The sequence below is a fragment of the Pelophylax lessonae genome, assembly GCF_965119305.1.
Source record: "Pelophylax lessonae genome assembly, chromosome: 6".
In the NCBI taxonomy this organism is placed as follows: Eukaryota; Metazoa; Chordata; class Amphibia; order Anura; family Ranidae; genus Pelophylax; species Pelophylax lessonae.
Window position 1 is genome coordinate 44805344 of NC_138773.1, and position 18673 is coordinate 44824016.

At 38.9% G+C, this 18673-nt stretch overlaps 1 protein-coding gene across 1 annotated transcript; it reads left to right on the top strand.

Moving 5' to 3' along the window:
* Window positions 1-1789: 1789 nt before the first annotated feature.
* On the top strand, window positions 1790-2662 carry LOC309558570 (olfactory receptor 1M1-like; the record flags this gene model as incomplete). The annotated part of the gene is made up of 1 exon (XM_082261648.1): window positions 1790-2662. One exon carries the CDS (start codon window positions 1790-1792, stop codon window positions 2660-2662), a length of 873 nt encoding a protein of 290 aa, XP_082117774.1.
* Between the last annotated feature and the right edge of the window lie 16011 nt (window positions 2663-18673).

Below are 18673 nucleotides of genomic sequence, written 5' to 3' on the forward strand. Positions count from 1 at the left end.
CTCCATGAATCCTTAATGTGCTTCTTCTTTTGCCACTTCTTTGTTGCCTTGGCAGTATGTTTTGGGTTATTGTCATGCTGAAAGACCCATCTTCAGTGTTCTGGCTGAGGGAAGAATGTTCTCATCCAAGATTTTACAATACATGGCCCCATGCTTTGGCCCCTCAATGCAGCAAAATCAGCCTGTACCTTTAGCAGAGAAACAGCCCCAAAGCATAATGGTTCCACCTCCGTGCTTGATTGTAGAGATGGTGTTCTTAGGGTCATAGTCAGCATTTTCTTCCTCCAAACACGGCGAGTCCCCCCTCCTCAAGAAGGCACATGTACAGTCATGCCAATCAACATCTAAATGATTTAAAGATGTATTGGGAGAAAGATTTTTTTTAATGGTACCCCTGACCCTACCTGAGCATTTAACTTTTGCAGTGCAGAGGGGAGTAGTTCTACATTTTCCTTGGAGTTCAATTTTAACTGTGCCCCTATTGGGATAAGATTTCTATTCTAGTGCCCGGTGCCTAGGTCTTAGTGAGGGCAAACACAGCAATAAAAACTTAGAGGTCCTATCCTATTCTCACTGCGCATTAAACAGGATTTAAATTTTTTTGGGCAAACTTTACACATTCCTTGATCACTCATAGTTTACAGTGTCCCAGGGAGAGCTGACAGTTCTGCTCATTTCCAGGGATAGTAAATAGCATTTTGTCAGTATGGCAAGTTGTACAGACTTGACCTTAATAGATGAGTCATGGAAAGATATCCATATATTTAGTTACATATAGTGGGCTTATTTTTAAGTGCACGTTCACTCCAATATATAAGTTATTTGCACCCGACCTCAGATTCCGCCCCCCCCCCCCCATCTAGATATATAATTTTTTAATGTTTTTTACTTTTTTCCTAACACTTCTTCTTTTCATTTCTATGTGAGAATGATCTTGCACTCATTTAGGCTCTACCCGACCTTCAAGACCCAGCATACATTTTCAGCCCATCTGCACAAGCACGAGGGTTTCCCTGTGCAGATTCGAAGATGCTGTAGTTATGGAGGTCCTGGGACTCAAAATGTCCATATGGAAATTTGGTGCATGCACAGATGTGCAGCAGGTCTCTGCTAGGTCTCGAAGCCTGGGCAGAACCACTTAGTACACCTGTGCATGTGTCGGATTTTCAAAGATGATGGCACTTTTGAGGGGGAGAGGGGTCAACATTACAGAGACTAAAGTTCCTCTTTTAAAATATAGATTTACTCTTACATGCATTACTGCTAGCACCCGATACACTATTTTGTTTTCTCTTAACCAGCATAGTGGCTGTTGAAAGATGGCAGTATGTGATTACACTAATGTGTATATCAAGTTATCAAAAGAAACCCGCTCCCTGCTTTCTAAAAGCTCAGACAAGCTGTATAAATGTTGCACTTTGAATGGTTGAAGAAAAGAGATAGATGCAAAGAAACAGGTACAACTTACGCAGAAGGATTTTTTGATCTCTGTTTATCACCTGAGGCTAGTTAATTCACTGGGTATATGTAAGGGTTTACAATCACATTAATTACTACTTTGTTTTACAGGATTTCTGGATCAAAAAATGCTATTATGTTTACAATTAAGAAAATCAAAATCCTAAACAATGAATTCCCTTTCACGTGCACAAGTCTTTGGAAGTAGTTGTTTTTAAATGTTTGAATCACTATATTGCTAATATAATCAATGGTGAATTGATTAAAACTGTGCCCATATCCCATGGAAAACACAACATCTCCTCTAGATGTGCACATTTTGCCATTTTTCATGAAAACTGATCACAAATTGTTCATCTTCAGCATTGTCTACTTTTTCTTTATTTATTTAATTGGAATGATAATGAATGTAGTTATCATTACAGTGATATATTTGGACCCCCATTTGCACACCCCGATGTATTTATTTATCTGGAACTTGTCTTTTATTGATATGTGTTATACAACTGTTACAATTCCAAAACTCCTCCACATCCTACTTTCTGGAAATAATCAAATTTCATTTACACAATGTTTTATCCAAATGTATTTTTTCTTTATGGTGGACAGTGCTGAGGTCACTGTTTTATATATAATGGCGTATGACCGATATGTCGCAATTTGTCACCCTTTAGAATATCATCAAATACTCAACAAGAAAATCTGCATATTATTAACGATGGTCATCTGGATTGGTGGGTGTGTAAATTCTTCTTTTATTACAAGTTCAATCTTAAAAACAATTTTCTGTTCTTCGGTTACCGTTCACCAGTTCTTCTGTGATGCTAAAGCTCTCATCAATATTTCCTGCGGTGGTACTGAAGTGTTTTATATTGTCTTATATGCAGAGTGTTTAGTATTTGGGCTTTTGTCAGTTGTGTGCAACTTGATGTCCTATGTAAAAATTATCAGGGTTGTATTACATATTAAGTCCAAGAATGGCAGAATTAAAGCCTTCTCCACCTGTTCATCCCACCTCACTGTTATGGCCATCTACTATGGATCTGCTGTGTCTGTATATATGACCCCACCATCAGAGCGCTATGACTTACTTGAACAGATCTTAACCATGTTCTACACCACAGTGGTCCCTATGTTAAACCCTCTCATATACAGTCTAAGAAACAAAGAAGTAAAGAGTTACTTGTGGAAACTAGTGTCGTAGCACTCACAAGTAGGGTTGCAGTTTGGATTTCCCACTGTTATAGACAATTCTGCAATTGTCAAGGAACTGAAGAACTCGTATGAGAATTCACCAGACTGTAACCATAATGTACTGCACAATCTTTGAATTTAGGTCAGCAAACTTGGAATGGACTATAAGAGGGCATGGGTAGCCAACCCCCTCACTATAAAAGCATAAAGTCTCAGCAGCCTCAGGAAAGAAAAAAAACCCTGACCTAGGTTTTTGACACTTGGTGGAGGTATTGGTACCGTCACTGTGTCTCACTGTTGGTTTCTGGGTTAGACAGACATACAACAATACATAAATGCTTTATTATACAGTACAAAAGACTTCTAGCATTTAGGGGTTAACTGGGATCCAACATATATGGGGGACAGCCACAAACCCCTTCCTCTACAATCTGGAGGAAGGGAAGCATTTTCTCCTTAAAACGCTTAAATTGATTGACAGCAGGAAAGAGCAACTACAACAATCATATAGTTCATATTCCTATCGCACACCTTCCTGGTTTGTAGGCTCGTGTATGTTGGGTGCTGAAGCGATCACCAGTTGGCAACTGGATTAGTTACAAGTAAATACATATTCGCAAGCACACCAAGGCTCTTGCAAAAGCAGTCCAAAACTTTATTGAAGTTACGATCACATCAAAAATAGTGCAACGTTTCGGAGCCGCACAGGACCCCTTCGTCAGGCATGTGATACAGTGCAGGTTGTGAGCAAGGAATATATAGAGACATACCACCAATAGAGACAGTGCATAAAGATAACACCCACATGTGATTACATCGTTCTCCCGCCTATTGCTCATAGTAAACAGCATCTAATATCAAGAATCAGTGTTGCTGACACAAAATATAAAGGTCCTCATACCTTGGTTATATGTCTTAGTAAACTGGTGCTGGTCTGTGCTGGCTGGATGGGATGGTCACAGGGATGAATTACGATCCCCCCTTAAACAGGCAGAGCCGAGTGTCATTATTGCAGAGCATTGTGCAGCGGTAGCCAATCACGGCGCGCCACGTAGGTCATCTGTGTGCGGTACGGTCCGCCCTCCGATGTACAGCGTCCGTGGTTGTCATGGGAACCATGATGCTGGGGCGCGCATGCGCATCGGATCGGCTTCCGCTGAGAGAGGGCGGGGGAAAGGTGCGGGCTGTCAGAGCAGGGAAAAGCAATAGGCGAGCAGCAGACTTGTATAAAGTACTCGAAATTTCTACTTGAGTAAAAGTACAAGTGCTCGATCAAAAAGTGACTTGAGTAGAAGTGGAAGTGCTCGCAGAAAAAGTTACTTAAGTAGAAGTACTAAAGTATTCAACATTTTTTGTACTTAAGTATTGCAAGTAGTTTTTTCAAAAAATTTGCTACTTAAGTACTAAAAGTAAAAAGTACCAGTAGTTTTGAAAAAAAATTTCTACTCAAGTACTGTGTTATGTAGTTATTAAAGAAAGAAGTCAAAAGTTTGAACATCATATTGTTTTTTATTATTTCAAATGATTTATTCAAATGATTAACCTAAAGGACAATCACAATTCCTTAGGCTGTAACTTTTTGTAAACAAAAAAAAGATAAAGTCCCTCCCTTCCCCTTTTTAAAGCCAGGGGTGGTCTCCTTCCTGAGCTTCCTCACTCTCACAGCCAGGCAGATCACTTGAAGTTGAAGGGCCAGGGGTGGAAGGTGGTGTTTTTGGTTCGTCCATCTTTTCAGCTGATCAAAAGGAAGAACAGGAGAATGCGCAGTCTTCTTAATCGCGGTTTGATTTGATTCGCTCAATTGATGATTATGTGCCAGGCCAGCTTCATCAAACCTACAACGCTTAAAGTGAAAAATGCATCAAAAACTACTAACAAAGTGTCTGTGCTAGAAATGCTAATAAAGTGCCTGCAATTATATATATACAGTATATATATATATATATATATATATATATATTCTTCTTGTATTCAAAATCATCTCCCACAGTATCAAAAATAAAGTGACATGTCTGTGCTAAATGAAGTGCAAATTATTCCCACAATGTAAATGTAATTCATATAAAATATATATGACAATACCACAATAAAATAAGTTGTGATTGTGAATAAGTTAGGTGCAGGTTTAAGTGTGTAAACTAAACTTTATAACGAAAAGTCCATAACTGAATTCCAGTGTGCAATCTAAGAAGTGCTTGTCACTTGCTGTCAGATGCTTCCACCTTTCTTCTGTGATCTGCTCAAGTAAAGTGGTGGACTGGATAGCCTCTCTCTCTGCCTCTCACCTTAGCAGCACTGGCACTACACTGGTTCAAAAAGCTGTCTATATTATTTTCATTATAAGAACTTGTCAGAACATGCTTCCACCACCTGTCCTTCACACTAGTAGTGCTCATTTGCTTTGCTCAAGTCAAGTGCCACTGCCAGTGGCCACTGCAGTGCAGGCACAGCCGCACAGGCAGAGGCAGGCCGCAGGAAGCACAGGCACCACCAACACAACACTTATGGTCCATGGACCATGGATGGTCGGATAATCATCATAGCCGTCAGTCTCACTCTTCTTGGTTCAAAAAAGCCACCCATGACCCGTGTGTATATAATATATTAATATTTTGTATTGATTATTTGATTCTCAAATGGCACATTTGCCATGGCAAGGATTAGGCCCTCTCCACGGTCCACCTCACTCACCTCATAGAGAAGAAGATGAGATAACGAAGAAAATGCTCCGAGTCCTGCTCCCGCGTCCCGCCGCCCGTGTCACAACTCCTCTCAGTAAGGGCCCTAAGGGGTGGAGTCTGAGTGACACACAACACGTTTAGAGGCGGAGACCTCGAGCAGGAAGACGGCAGCACGGCTCCTCCAGTGCGGTCTCTTAACTTGATGATCATGACAGTGATTCCGCGGGCCGCGGCGTGAGCGAGGCTGTGGGATTGATTGAATTGAGTGGTGCTGCCTACTGCTACATGCTACCTACTACTAAATTGTGAGTCAGTATATTTTATTTCATTTTTATATATAAAAGCGGTATTGTTGAGCACTACTAGCCACTAGATCTCCTGGCTGTCACTTTTGTCACATGTTGGGGAATCACAGCGGCTCGGCTCCAGAAGTGGCGGGTGTCCCTGTCATCCTGCCAGGGCCGCCAAGAAGTTCATCACCTAATCTTAAGTTATTAATATCTTATGAGGAGAGGACCTATGAGATTGAGAATTGAAATAATTAAATATATATGGCTTATTGAACCAGTGCAGTCAGTGCCAGTGCCACAGTGCCACCCAGACGCTATCCACCAGTGCCACCACCATTAAGTGTGTTGGTCGGTCACTCGAGCACTGAAGGAGGTGGAAGCATCTGACTAGTGAAGTGACACTTTAGATTTGCACACTGGAATTCATTTATGGACTTTTCGTTATAGATAGGTTTACACACTTCAACTTGTTCCACGCACCTGACCTAACTTATTTCATAACTTATTTTATTGTGATTTATTGTCATATTTTATATGAATTTACTGTTACATTGTGGGAATAATTATTTTCACTGCATTTATGCTCGGTTCACACTAGGGCGACCTGGGAAGCTGCGGACCCGTTCTAATAGGAGCGACACAAGTCGCTCCGACCTAGAAAAAGGGTCCGGAGCTTCTTTGAGGTCGTGGTGCAAAGTAGCGTCGCCTGCATGTGAACGGGGGCTAAGGCTTTAGCACATTCATGTCACTTTATTTTTGATACTGTGTGGAGTGTGGGCAGGGCACTGGGGGCAACGATGATATTATATCGATTGCACAGGCACTTTATTCTTTATTCGCACAGCCAAGTTGCGTTTGTTAGTAGTTTCTTGATGCACTTTAAGCGCTGTAGCACCATTTATTTGTTTGTTTCATATTTTCTTTTTATTGGAAAGATTTGGTATAGCAGCTTTTATTATACACAGCCTTTATTTTCATATGTGCTGATTTACAAATGACATTATACACATTTTTTTGAGCTTTTGCAACCTGCCATCTACTGTTCTGGCAGTGGTAATTTTTTTAAAAGTAACTAGTAACTATGCAGCACAAAAAAAAAATATCGGAGTAGAAGTATCAAAATCATCGAAAAAATGTAGTGAAGTAAAAGTAGAAGTAGGAGAAAAAAATTCTACTCTAGGAAAGTACAGATACCGCATTTCGGTACTTAAGTACAGTACTTAAGTAGTTCTACTTCGTTACTATACATCTCTGGCGAGCAGTCATAAACAGGCAGAGAAAATCATAGAGGTCAACTACAACAATCTTCTTCCACAGACCTGTACTTCACTTGTCATGAGAGGGCAGTGTCTGACTTATGGATCCTAATGAAATTCTCCACTGCATTGTACCACTCATGATAATCTGTAGAAAATCCCACATCCCCCAACTGGGTCGCATCATTCTGCAAGATTTGGAAGAACTTGATACTGAAGAGAGCTATCCTATCTCATTTCATGAGGCCATAAAATGCCAGGACAGTGCAAACATCCCCTTAAAGACCAATTTTTTGAATGTAGAATCTTTTTGATATTTAGTAAGCGGCATAGTAAGTTTGAGGTTGTAATTTTTGTGGCACAATTTTTGAAAAATTAGGAAATAAATAAAACTTGATTTTGTTTCCCAAAGTTGTCATTTTGACAAGTTATTTCTTACACTCAGCATGTGAATACTTGTAACTACACCGCAAGGCACGTTCTTCTCATCCTTCCAAGTATGGGGATACCACATGTGAGTCTTTTTCACTGACTGGGTACATAGAGTGGCCTAAAATCCAAGGAGCACCTTCAGGCTTTCAAAGAGACTTACATCCAGCGTGTGATTTCCTGACTATCTAGCACATTTCTTGAGGCCCTGAAGTGCCAGTATAGGAGAAACACCCAAAATACCCCATTTCACAAAGTGGACCCTCCAGCATATTTACTAGGAGGCATGGCAAGTCTTTCAAAGATCACTTTTTTTCACATGTTAATTATTTATATAGTGTGCAAAAATGCACAATTACAATTTGAAATATATAACATGTTACTGTACAGCAACTGCTTGCACCCCCTCACACCCACTGTGTCAATTGTTGGGGATTCTTCTCACTGCATCCGCTGTCACAATTTAAAAAACAACGTGGATGTGCCGGGCTGTGCCCACACATTCACAAAACAAGAAAAAAGTGGCGCACTGAGAGGGATAATGAAAACCATTGGCAAATAATAAAATGGCAAATTGAACTAAAAGGTATAAAAGGTGGAATAAGGGGACCAAAAGACTGTAAGAAGTCCAATTTATAGTCCATGTACAGAATCCAAATACACTGTACAGTGGCTGCCAGCTGGAGGAGTTAGAAGCAACTCTGCAAGATAAATCAGAAAGAAGAAACAAGCAGCACCATCTGAGTGTAGTAGATCTGGTAAAAAGCTTTAATTCACAAGATTGGCAACTCACTTGAAAGAGACTTGTACAATGCGTTTCAATGCCCATGAATACCACTATCAACATGGCTGCCACATGACCTGATTGATAAAGGAGAACGCATGCTCTGAATGCACGTCACGTCCCCTGCTGCAACTTTTGGGAATCCTGTTAAAGCTGTCAGTAGAGGGCCAGCACAGTGTGTCCATGCTAGTCTAGGAGCTCTGAGATCCACCAGCACTGCCAAGGCTATCCATTGCCGGAGGCACAACATGTAGCGTCACTGGAACAGCCTATTGCAGCAGGACTCACTGTTTGACATGCATTGTACAAGTCTTTCATGTGAGTTGCCAATCCTGTGAATTAAAGCTATTTACCAAATTTACTACACTCAGGCGGTGCTGATGGTTTCTTCTTTCTGTGTCATTCATTCTTGTAGTTCTTGTATTTCTCAATGAACTAGCATAGTGCTGATCAGTGCCCTGATAGTTCACTCATAGTTCTTGGTTCTGAGTAACTGTCTGCCCATGTTGAGCAGTGTCTGCAGGAATCCGAATTTGCACCTGCGATTCACTGACCATGGGTGCAATGCTCTACAGGCTGAATTGTAAAAAAAAAATAATAAATGCACATTTTTTTATGTGCATTTTTTATTTTTGAAAGGGGAATATATCCTTTAATATATACAAGGCATTCATTGATGGGCTGGCCATCCTCTTTATAAGAAACTTTCAGCTGGTTTATATGTCCTGCATTTTCCAAAAGCTCAAATGGATGGACAGACTCTTTTAACAAGATTCACATAATATAACAGAACTAAAATTTTCTAAATTGTGAATAAAAGGTAATCAAAAGTTTTGGCTTGCTATACCTCAGGAGAGCTTTAGCTTAATCAAGGCAAAAGTATGGTTTTATGTGATTAAATCATTATTGTCCCCCTGAAGGTTTCTCTTTGTTTCATGTTAATCCCCTCTGAGGATAGATCAGCAGTGTATAAATTATAGCCTTTAATCAGTGTTTAAGATATAAAAGATCTATAGCAGGATATATTGCTCAACAGGTAGGAGATGTCACATTTATAAAACCTGATGTGCAAATTTTAGATGCAGAACACGATCCTTTATCACCAAGCAGCTCAAAGCCACTATGAGGACCATGTTATTTGCCTGATCATTAGACCATCAGTTCTTTGCTAGGCTGTCAGTTATGATATTTACAACAGGAATATCCTACTCTAATTTAGGGGGATACAATCTCTTTGTTATTTAGAGGAAAAGAAACTGTTTGACAGGTAACCCATTTTTAGCACAATTAAATCAATGTTCTGTTAAAATCTTGAGGAACGAAGGGGAAGAGGAGACATGTTTGAAATGTTAACATACAAGAAGGATGTGAATAACATTCAGGGGGGCAGTATTTTTGTATTATGAAGCTAAGATGAAGAACAAGGGGGCATGACCTCAAACTAGCAGGAGGAAAGTTCAAAACTAACCCTAGAAAGTACACATTTTAAGGTATCAAAAAAGTGGTTGATGTTTGGTATATACTTGCAGCAGAGGTAGTAAGTCAGCCAACCATAATTCAAATGTGCTTGGGATAAAGATAGATCTATGCTTAGACAAAAACATTTAACAAAAAAATGAATTAATTAAAAAAATGGCGCAGACTCAGTTGACCATTTGTTTTTTCTGCCCTCACTCTTCGATGTTTCTGGGTTTCTAGTAAAGATCTCATACACCTCTAAGCCCTGCTGGCCCCAAGCACAATACACGCACTGAAACCAATACAACGGCTGTGCACATCCAATAGGCACCATCATCCTGGACAGATATTGCCTTGCTCACAGTCAGTGTATTGTGGCTGGAGTCGGCAGGGCTTAGAGGTGTATGCGATCTAATCTAATCTAGATTCTGCACTGTCCTTTCAGACTCACATCCAATCGCTGTCCAAATCATGCTGCCTTAACCTCTGCAACATCGCTAGAATACGGCCCTTTTTAACCAATGACACCACCAAGCTTTTAATTCACGCCCTGGTTATCTCTCGCCTCGACTATTGCAACTCCATTCTCATAGGATTACCCTTACATAGATTATCCCCCCTTCAATCCATAATGAATGCTGCTGCAAGACTTACCCAGCTTACCAACCGCTCAGTGTCCTCCAACCCTCTCTGCCAATCCCTTCACTGGCTTCCACTCACCCAACGAATAAAATTCAAAGTGCTAACAATAGTTTACAAAGCCATCCACAACTCTGCCCCCAGCTACATCACTAACCTGATCTCAAAATATCAACCAAGCCGCTCTCTTCGGTCCTCCCAAGACCTCCTGCTCTCTAGCTCCCTTGTCACCTCTTCCCATGCTCGCCTCCAGGATTTCTCCAGAGCTTCTCCCATTCTTTGGAACTCTCTACCCCAATCTGTCCGACTGTCCCCTAATCTATCCATCTTTAGACGATCCCTGAAAACCCTTCTCTTTAAAGAAGCCTACCCGGCTACTAACTAATAACACTGTTTCACTTGCTCCATCAGCTCATCCCCCACAGCTATTGCCTTTTGTATCAATTGACCCTCCCTTTTAGATTGTAAGCTCTAACGAGCAGGGCCCTCTGATTCCTTTTGTTCCAAATTGTAGTGTAACTGTAATGTCTGCCTTCATTTTGTTAAGCGCTGCGCAAACTGTTGGCGCTATATAAATCCTGTATAATAAATAATAATAATAGTAATCTTCCGTGTCGGGGCTGACACTCATTGAATGTGTAATATGGTGTAATATGGTATGTTGATTTTTATATTAAAATTTTAATTTTTAATAATAAATATAATAATAAAGTTTTACATGACGGAGCCTATCTTTTCTTTTTGTTCTGGGTTTCCATTAAGTGCTATTTGAGAGATGATTAGCAAACTGGGATAACTGTATACAAAACAGTATCTCTCCTGCGCTCAAGTGGTATGTGGGAAGGTGAGTGGTCTTATGTGGTCTTTGTTATCACCACCTCGGGTCTTGCTGCCCCCTCAGGACCAAGGGTATCCAAATATACTGAAAAACAACAACAAGAGAAGGACACACCGACCTCGTGCACTACCACTTAAAAAATGTATTAGAAACCAAAAAAGCATACATTGTATTTACAAACGCATGATAAGGTACTTTTGGCTCTAAAGAAGAGGGTTTTCCCTTGAAACGCGTCAGCCAGGCATATGCGGATGCCATCACAGCATCCAGCACCATAGGAGTATCCTGGCAGTCCTGGAGTTGATTGGTTCCATTTTTGTTACATGTGTGCTACAGTGTTAATTTCGTCGACTAAAACCGACTAAAACGTTTTCGTCTACTAAATTAACACAATTGTAGTTGACTACAATACGACTAAAACTAAAACAATTCAGATGACTAAAATACGACTAACACTAAAATGGCATTTTAGTCAAAAGACTATAACTAAAACTAAATCGAAATTTGCTGCCAAAATGAACACTGGTGCATGCTCAAAGCTTAATACCATAAATAATAACATATTAGATTTTTCACTCCAGGACCAGCAGTAGTATATAATGAATTTGGAAATTGTAGAGAAATGCTTAAATAATGCATTGCAAATTACAATTGAACTACACCCATTCGATTATAGATGACTAAAATGAGTTCTAGTCGACTAAAATTTACTGGAGTTTTAGTCAACTAAATACGACTAAAACGAAAACACTTGCAGAAGACTAAAATGGGACTAAAACTAAAATGCCATTTTAGTCCTAAGACTAAGACTAAAACTAAATTGAAATCTGCTGCCAAAATTAACACTGGTGTGCTATTATCATATGATTGTGAGTACAATGTACGTTTTTTTGGATTTAAATACATTTTTTAAGTGGTAATGCACAAGGTCAATGTGCCCTTCTCTTGTTGTTATTTATAAGTATATACAATCCTGTGGAGGCTGGAGGAGAGCTGATTCTGTGATATAGTGCTAGGTAAGAACTGGCTTAATCATTACTTCTGGTGCGTTGTTATATTGAACTGGTGGCTGTCACACAAGGGTGAGAACACTGTGAATGAAGATTTTTGTGTTTTTCACAGATGATGGTTTATGCACTTTATTGGAGCGCATGGCACTTTATTTGATGTATTATTTCACAAAGGACACTTTAAAAAAATTTCATGGACTTTGAGACCACATCTTTTTAGATAACAGCGGTATAATATTGATCTATGTATATTAATCTATGCATATCACATATGGATTGATGCCGCTTTTTTTTATTCATATATTTATTTATTTTTTTGCTATCATGTAAGTTGTTTTGAGACAGAGAGAAATTAGTGATGCTGTCATAGATCTATTTATATAACTGTATTCTGTTGCAGGGAAGTAAGACTTTTAAATTTGAAGAGATCTGCCAGGGTTAAACTTTTATTTGAAAGATTATCCATTTCTGGCACCTCTGCTATCACTTAGCAGTGTCCCACAGAGTAGCTGTTGAAGGAAAATGCTTGGTGATTATATTATTTTATATGACACTTTGTGAAAATGTATTTCAAAAAGTAACCAAACATATAGTAAATGCAATATACAATATGAATATGAATATAAACATATTCACACTTGTATAAAGTACTCGAAACCCATACTTGAGTAAAAGTATAAGTGCTCGATCAAAAAGTGACTTGAGTAGAAGTGGAAGTGCTCGATCAAAAAGTGACTTGAGTAGAAGTACTAAAGTATTCAACATTTTTTGTACTTAAGTATTGCAAGTAGTTTTTTTTTTTTTTAATTTTGCTACTCAAGTAATGAAAGTAAAAGTACCAGTAGTTTTTTAAAAGAATTGCTACTCAAGTACTGAAAGTAAAAGTACAAGTACTGTGTTATGTAGTTATTAAAGAAAGAAGTGAAAAGTTTGAACATCATATTGTTTTTTATTATTTCAAATGATTAAACCTAAAGGACAATCACAATTCCTTTGGCTGTAACTTTTTGTAAACAAAAACAGATAAAGTATGTCCCTCCCTTCCCCCTTTAAAGCATCCCTCCTTCTCTTCCCTAATGTTTTTTTTTTCTCCACAGCTTATTGGTACGCAAAATTATATATAAACCAATGTGATATACAACAATATATTCCAATAATGAAATAAAGGAAGAGTGTATGAAATCAAAGTCAATAAAAAGTCCATATATATAATGCCATAATACCATATATATGTGACAAAACAAGATGAATATATTTTCAATGGTGCAGGAATCAAACAGGTGCTATTCCAAATAATAGGTGCAGACTCCCACCACCTTGTGGATTTCCCCCTTACCCGGCGGATGAAGGTGAGTGCAAAATAATATCCAAATAGACTCTTCCAGTGAAACAAAACTGCAAAACCTGTGCTCTCAACTTCCAGTGAAAAAAGCAAAATCATCCTCTTAGCAGAAAAAAGGTCTATGTACGCTTGTGACTCTCCTTGGTTGGGGGAGGTTCTCTTTCCCCTTAACAGCAGATATGTAGACCATTTTATTTATACATACAGTAGCATTTATTTTCGTATGCGCTGATTTACACATGACTTCATGAAACCTGCCATCTACTGTTCTGGCAGTGGTAATTTTTAGAATTGTAACGAGTAACTATGCAGCACAAAAAAAAAAAATATCGGAGTAGAAGTATTGAAATCATCGAAAAAATGTAGTGAAGTAAAAGTGGAAGTAGGAGAAAAAAATTCTACTCTAGGAAAGTACAGATACCGCCTTTCGGTACTTAAGTACAGTAGTGAAGTAGTTCTACTTAGTTACTATACATCTCTGAACATATTCATGACATTGCTACAAATACATTTCAAGGAATCATCATGACACATTAGAATGAATGCATGGATAAACATTGTATGAAACCCATGTTTGGTTAGTGTTACAGTAGTTCAGCTTGTTCCTTAACATGCTGATATACCATTTTTTACAAAAGAGAAGGGGTAAAGAAGAACAGATATAGTAGATCCACGGATCCCAAGTCTTTTAAATGTGGGCATTCCTTTTTCTTTTATTCCTGATCTCTCTTTTCTTTTCTCTCCTTTTCTAAATGGTTAGCTCATCAACCACTTAGAGCAGGGATCCTCAAACTATGGCCCTCCAGCTGTTGCGGAACTACACATCCCATGAGGCATGGTAAAACTCTGAGATTCACCGACATGACTAGGCATGATGGGAATTGTAGTTACTGAACAACTGGAGGGCCATAGTTTAAAGACCCCTGCCTTAGAGCAACCCAGAAGCCATAGTAGATGCCCTGTCAATCTATATTAGGTCTAATTTTGAACACTCACTTTACTTTAAATATTACATTTTTCCAAGTTGTCTATGTATCATTTTAAATTTCAGTGGTGTATGTAAGGCATCTGTAATTGCAACAAACTTGATAATGACATTAATTTATGATGTGAACTAAAATTTATAATTGTCTGGATGTATCTTGCTAGATTTTGGGCTCTTTCTTCTTGGTACTGAAATTTGGTTTTAAAATTAAACTAATAAAGAAAATCTGAGACAAGAAAGAGCAACTGTTTTCTTTTTGACTTTCCAACAATTATTTTCTTTGGTGCTTTGTCTTTTAGCAATCTTTCAATAAAGAACACCATACCATTATACTTATTAGATCCCAGATATTTAGGCTATCCTACCTTCATTATTTCATATTGTAGTTGTTATAGTTGTCCATATTGCACCTTCATATTGTAGTTTTTTTGACATGTATATTTGCCACAAAGAAAAACATGATCCTAAAAAAATTAACATTTTCATGAGTAGCATTGTAATCCCTATTAAAATGCACAGGTACAGTGGGTACGGAAAGTATTCAGACCCCCTTAAATTTTTCACTCTTTGTTATATTGCAGCCATTTGCTAAAATCATTTAGGTTCATTCTTCTTCCTCATGAATGTACACATAGCACCCCATACTGACAGAAAAACACAGGATTGTTGACATTGTTGCAGATTTAAAAAAGAAAAACTGAAATATCACATAGTCCTAAGTATTCAGACCCTTTGCTCAGTATTTAGTAGAAGCCCCCTTTTGATCTAATACAGCCAGGAGTCTTTTTGGGAAAGATGCAACAAGTCTTTCACACCTGGATTTGGGGATCCTCTGCCATTCCTCCTTGCAGATCCTCTCCAGTTCTGTCAGGTTGGATGGTAAACGTTGGTGGACAGCCATTTTTAGGTCTCTCCAGAGATGCTCAATTGGGTTTAAGTCAGGGCTCTGGCTGGGCCATTCAAGAACAGTCACGGAGTTGTTGTGAAGCCACTCCTTCGTTATTTTAGCTGTGTGCTTAGGGTCATTGTCTTGTTGGAAGGTAAACCTTCGGCCCAGTCTGAGGTCCAGAGCACTCTGGAGAAGGTTTTTGTCCAGGATATCCCTGTACTTGGCCGCATTCATCTTTCCCTCGATTGCAACCAGTCGTCCTGTCCCTGCAGCTGAAAAACACCCCCACAGCATGATGCTGCCACCACCATGCTTCACTGTTGGGACTGTATTGGACAGGTGATGAGCAGTGCCTGGTTTTCTCCACACATACCGCTTAGAATTAAGGCCAAAAAGTTCTATTTTGGTCTCATCAGACCAGAGAATCTTATTTCTCACCATCTTGGAGTCCTTCAGGTGTTTTTTTAGCAAACTCCATGCGGGCTTTCATGTGTCTTACACTGAGGAGAGGCTTCCGTCGGGCCACTCTGCCATAAAGCAGTGATGGTTGACTTTCTACAACTTTCTCCCATCTCCTGAGCTCAGCCACAGTGATCTTTGGGTTCTTCCTCTTTACCTCTCTCACCAAGGCTCTTCTCCCCCGATAGCTCAGTTTGGCCGGACGGCCAGCTCTAGGAAGGGTTCTGGTCATCCCAAACGTCTTCCATTTGAGGATTATGGAGGCCACTGTGCTCTTAGGAACCTTAAGTGCAGCAGAAATCTTTTTGTAACCTTGGCCAGATCTGTGCCTTGCCACAATTCTGTCTCTGAGCTCTTCAGGCAGTTCCTTTGATCTCATGATTCTCATTTGCTCTGACATGCATTGTGATCTGGAAGGTCTTATATAGACAGGTGTGTGGCTTTCCTAATCAAGTCCAATCAGTATAATCAAACACAGCTGGACTCAAATGAAGGTGTAGAACCATCTCAAGGATGATCAGAAGAAATGGAAAGCACCTGAATTAAATATATGAGTGTCACAGCAAAGGGTCTGAATACTTAGGACCATGTAATATTTCAGTTTTTCTTTTTTAATAAATCTGCAACAATGTCAACAATTCTGTGTTTTTCTGTCAGTATGGGGTGCTATGTGTACATTCATGAGGAAGAAGAATGAACCTAAATGATTTTAGCAAATGGCTGCAATATAACAAAGAGTGAAAAATTTAAGGGGGTCTGAATACTTTCCGTACCCACTGTATATACATTTTTTTTTTTTTTTTTTTAGTAAAAACGTTATTTACGTATTTTTGTATTTGTCATATAATATATTACCTGTATGATCAATGATGTATTTTTTGTCTCTACTCTGATGAATATTATGTTTCACTTAGAACCATTCCCATATGGAAAACAAAACATTTGCTCTCGTGTTCCATATTTTGCCTTTTTTTTTAAAACCTGACAATAAAATGTTTATGTTGAGCTCTGTCTTCTTTTTCTTAATCTATTTCATTGGAATGTTAATGAACATAGTAATCATTGCAGTGATATATTTGAATCTCCAATTGCACACACCAATGTATCTATTTCTCTCGAACTTGTCCATCATTGATATGTGTTATACCACTGTTACCATTCCAAAGCTTCTACACATTTTACTTTCTGGAAATAATACAGTGTTATTTACGGAATGCTATATCCAAATGTATTTTTTCTTTATAGCAGATAGTGCTGAGGTTACAGTTATATTTATAATGGCTTATGACCGATATGTTGCGATTTGTTACCCTTTAGACTATCATCGTATACTTCACAAGAAAATCTGTATAATATTAATCGCATTCATCTGGATTTGTGGATGTGTTCATTCATCTTTACTGACGTGTTCCCTCTTAAAACTGTTCTTCTGTTCTTCTGTCACTGTTCACCAATTCTTCTGTGATGCCAAAGCTCTGATTAATATTTCCTGCAGCGGTGCAAACTTGTTTTACATCATCCTGTATATAGACTTTTTTGTATTTGGTCTCTGGCCAGTTCTGTCCAACCTGATGTCATATGTAAAGATTATCAGGGTTATAATAGGCATTAAATCTAAAGTTGGAAGAAGTAAAGCCTTCTCCACCTGCTCATCCCATCTCACTGTCATGGTCATCTACTATGGATCTTGTACATCTGTGTACTTGACACCAGCTACAGACCACTACAACCTACTTGAACAGATCTTAACGGTTTTCTACACCACAGTGGTCCCCATGCTGAACCCTCTCATATACAGTCTACGAAACAAAGAAGTAAAGAGTTTTTTGAGAAAATTATTGGCATAATACTCACAAGTAAATGTACCATATGGGTCATGGGATTTGTTTTCTATATATGTGTTATTTTAATGTTGTTTTTACTTTCATAGCTTTTCATTACTTTTATATCAAGATAATTATGTCTAACAAACAGTAGGGCTTGGCGTTTGTTTTCAATATCAGTTCTTTTTGGGATTTGTCCTTAATATCAGATTTATTTCAGACATTACATTGGAAAGACATAACATCAATTAAAACGGAGAGTAAGTGAACATCTAATGGATATAAAAAATTAAGAAAAGGGCAGGATTCCTGTACAGAAGTATCATTAGGGTGTAACGCTCCGGCGTTTATTTGTGTGGTGTGGATTTGCAGCTGCGGAAGTTACACTCAGTAGTCATGTAGAGATGTGTTGAACTACCATATCCAACTCTCAAGACTCATCATTGTGCATCAGCCTGTCTCAGCAAGCACATACACAAACACAGACACTCATTAAAGATGTTCCTGGAGTGATATGTTTATATGTGAAAGTATAGAGGTGATACTGAGGGGACAGGCGTGGATAGTGATAGCAATGGTAAGAGGTAACAGATGGTGATAGTAAGCACTTAGGATAGCAATCATGTACAGGTAACAGGTGGTAGTGAAGAGCAGATGAAGTGTACAGGAGATGCTAGGCTAGGGCAGTGACAAGATGGTAATAGGCTCAAGAGCTTGCAATCTAAGTAGCGGTGCAGATGTTAGATGTAATAGTATAGTTCTTAGAGTAGCAATAGTCTTTAGTAAGCAGAGTAGTAGTGAAAGTAGATTAGGAAGGTATTCCCCTGTGGGGTACTTATCACTGGTAGGTTTGTAAGGAGAGGGTTCCGGCGGTGAGGTAATGATCTTGTAGCGAGATACAAGATGTTGTAGCAAGTCTTCGGTCAATCCAGGTATTAGGGAATAGCTGGAGGATTTGGCAGCGTTAGGTAATGCTGTAGCAAGCGGTTTGCACGAACACATGTGAGTGAATGCCGGCGGTTGAAATAGCCGCTCAGAGCAGCACTCACTGATGAGGTCATGGAATTTAAAGGGACAGGTACTAGATGCGTTCCACCTATCTATAAGGTGGAACATAATGTACAAATAATAGGCTGGA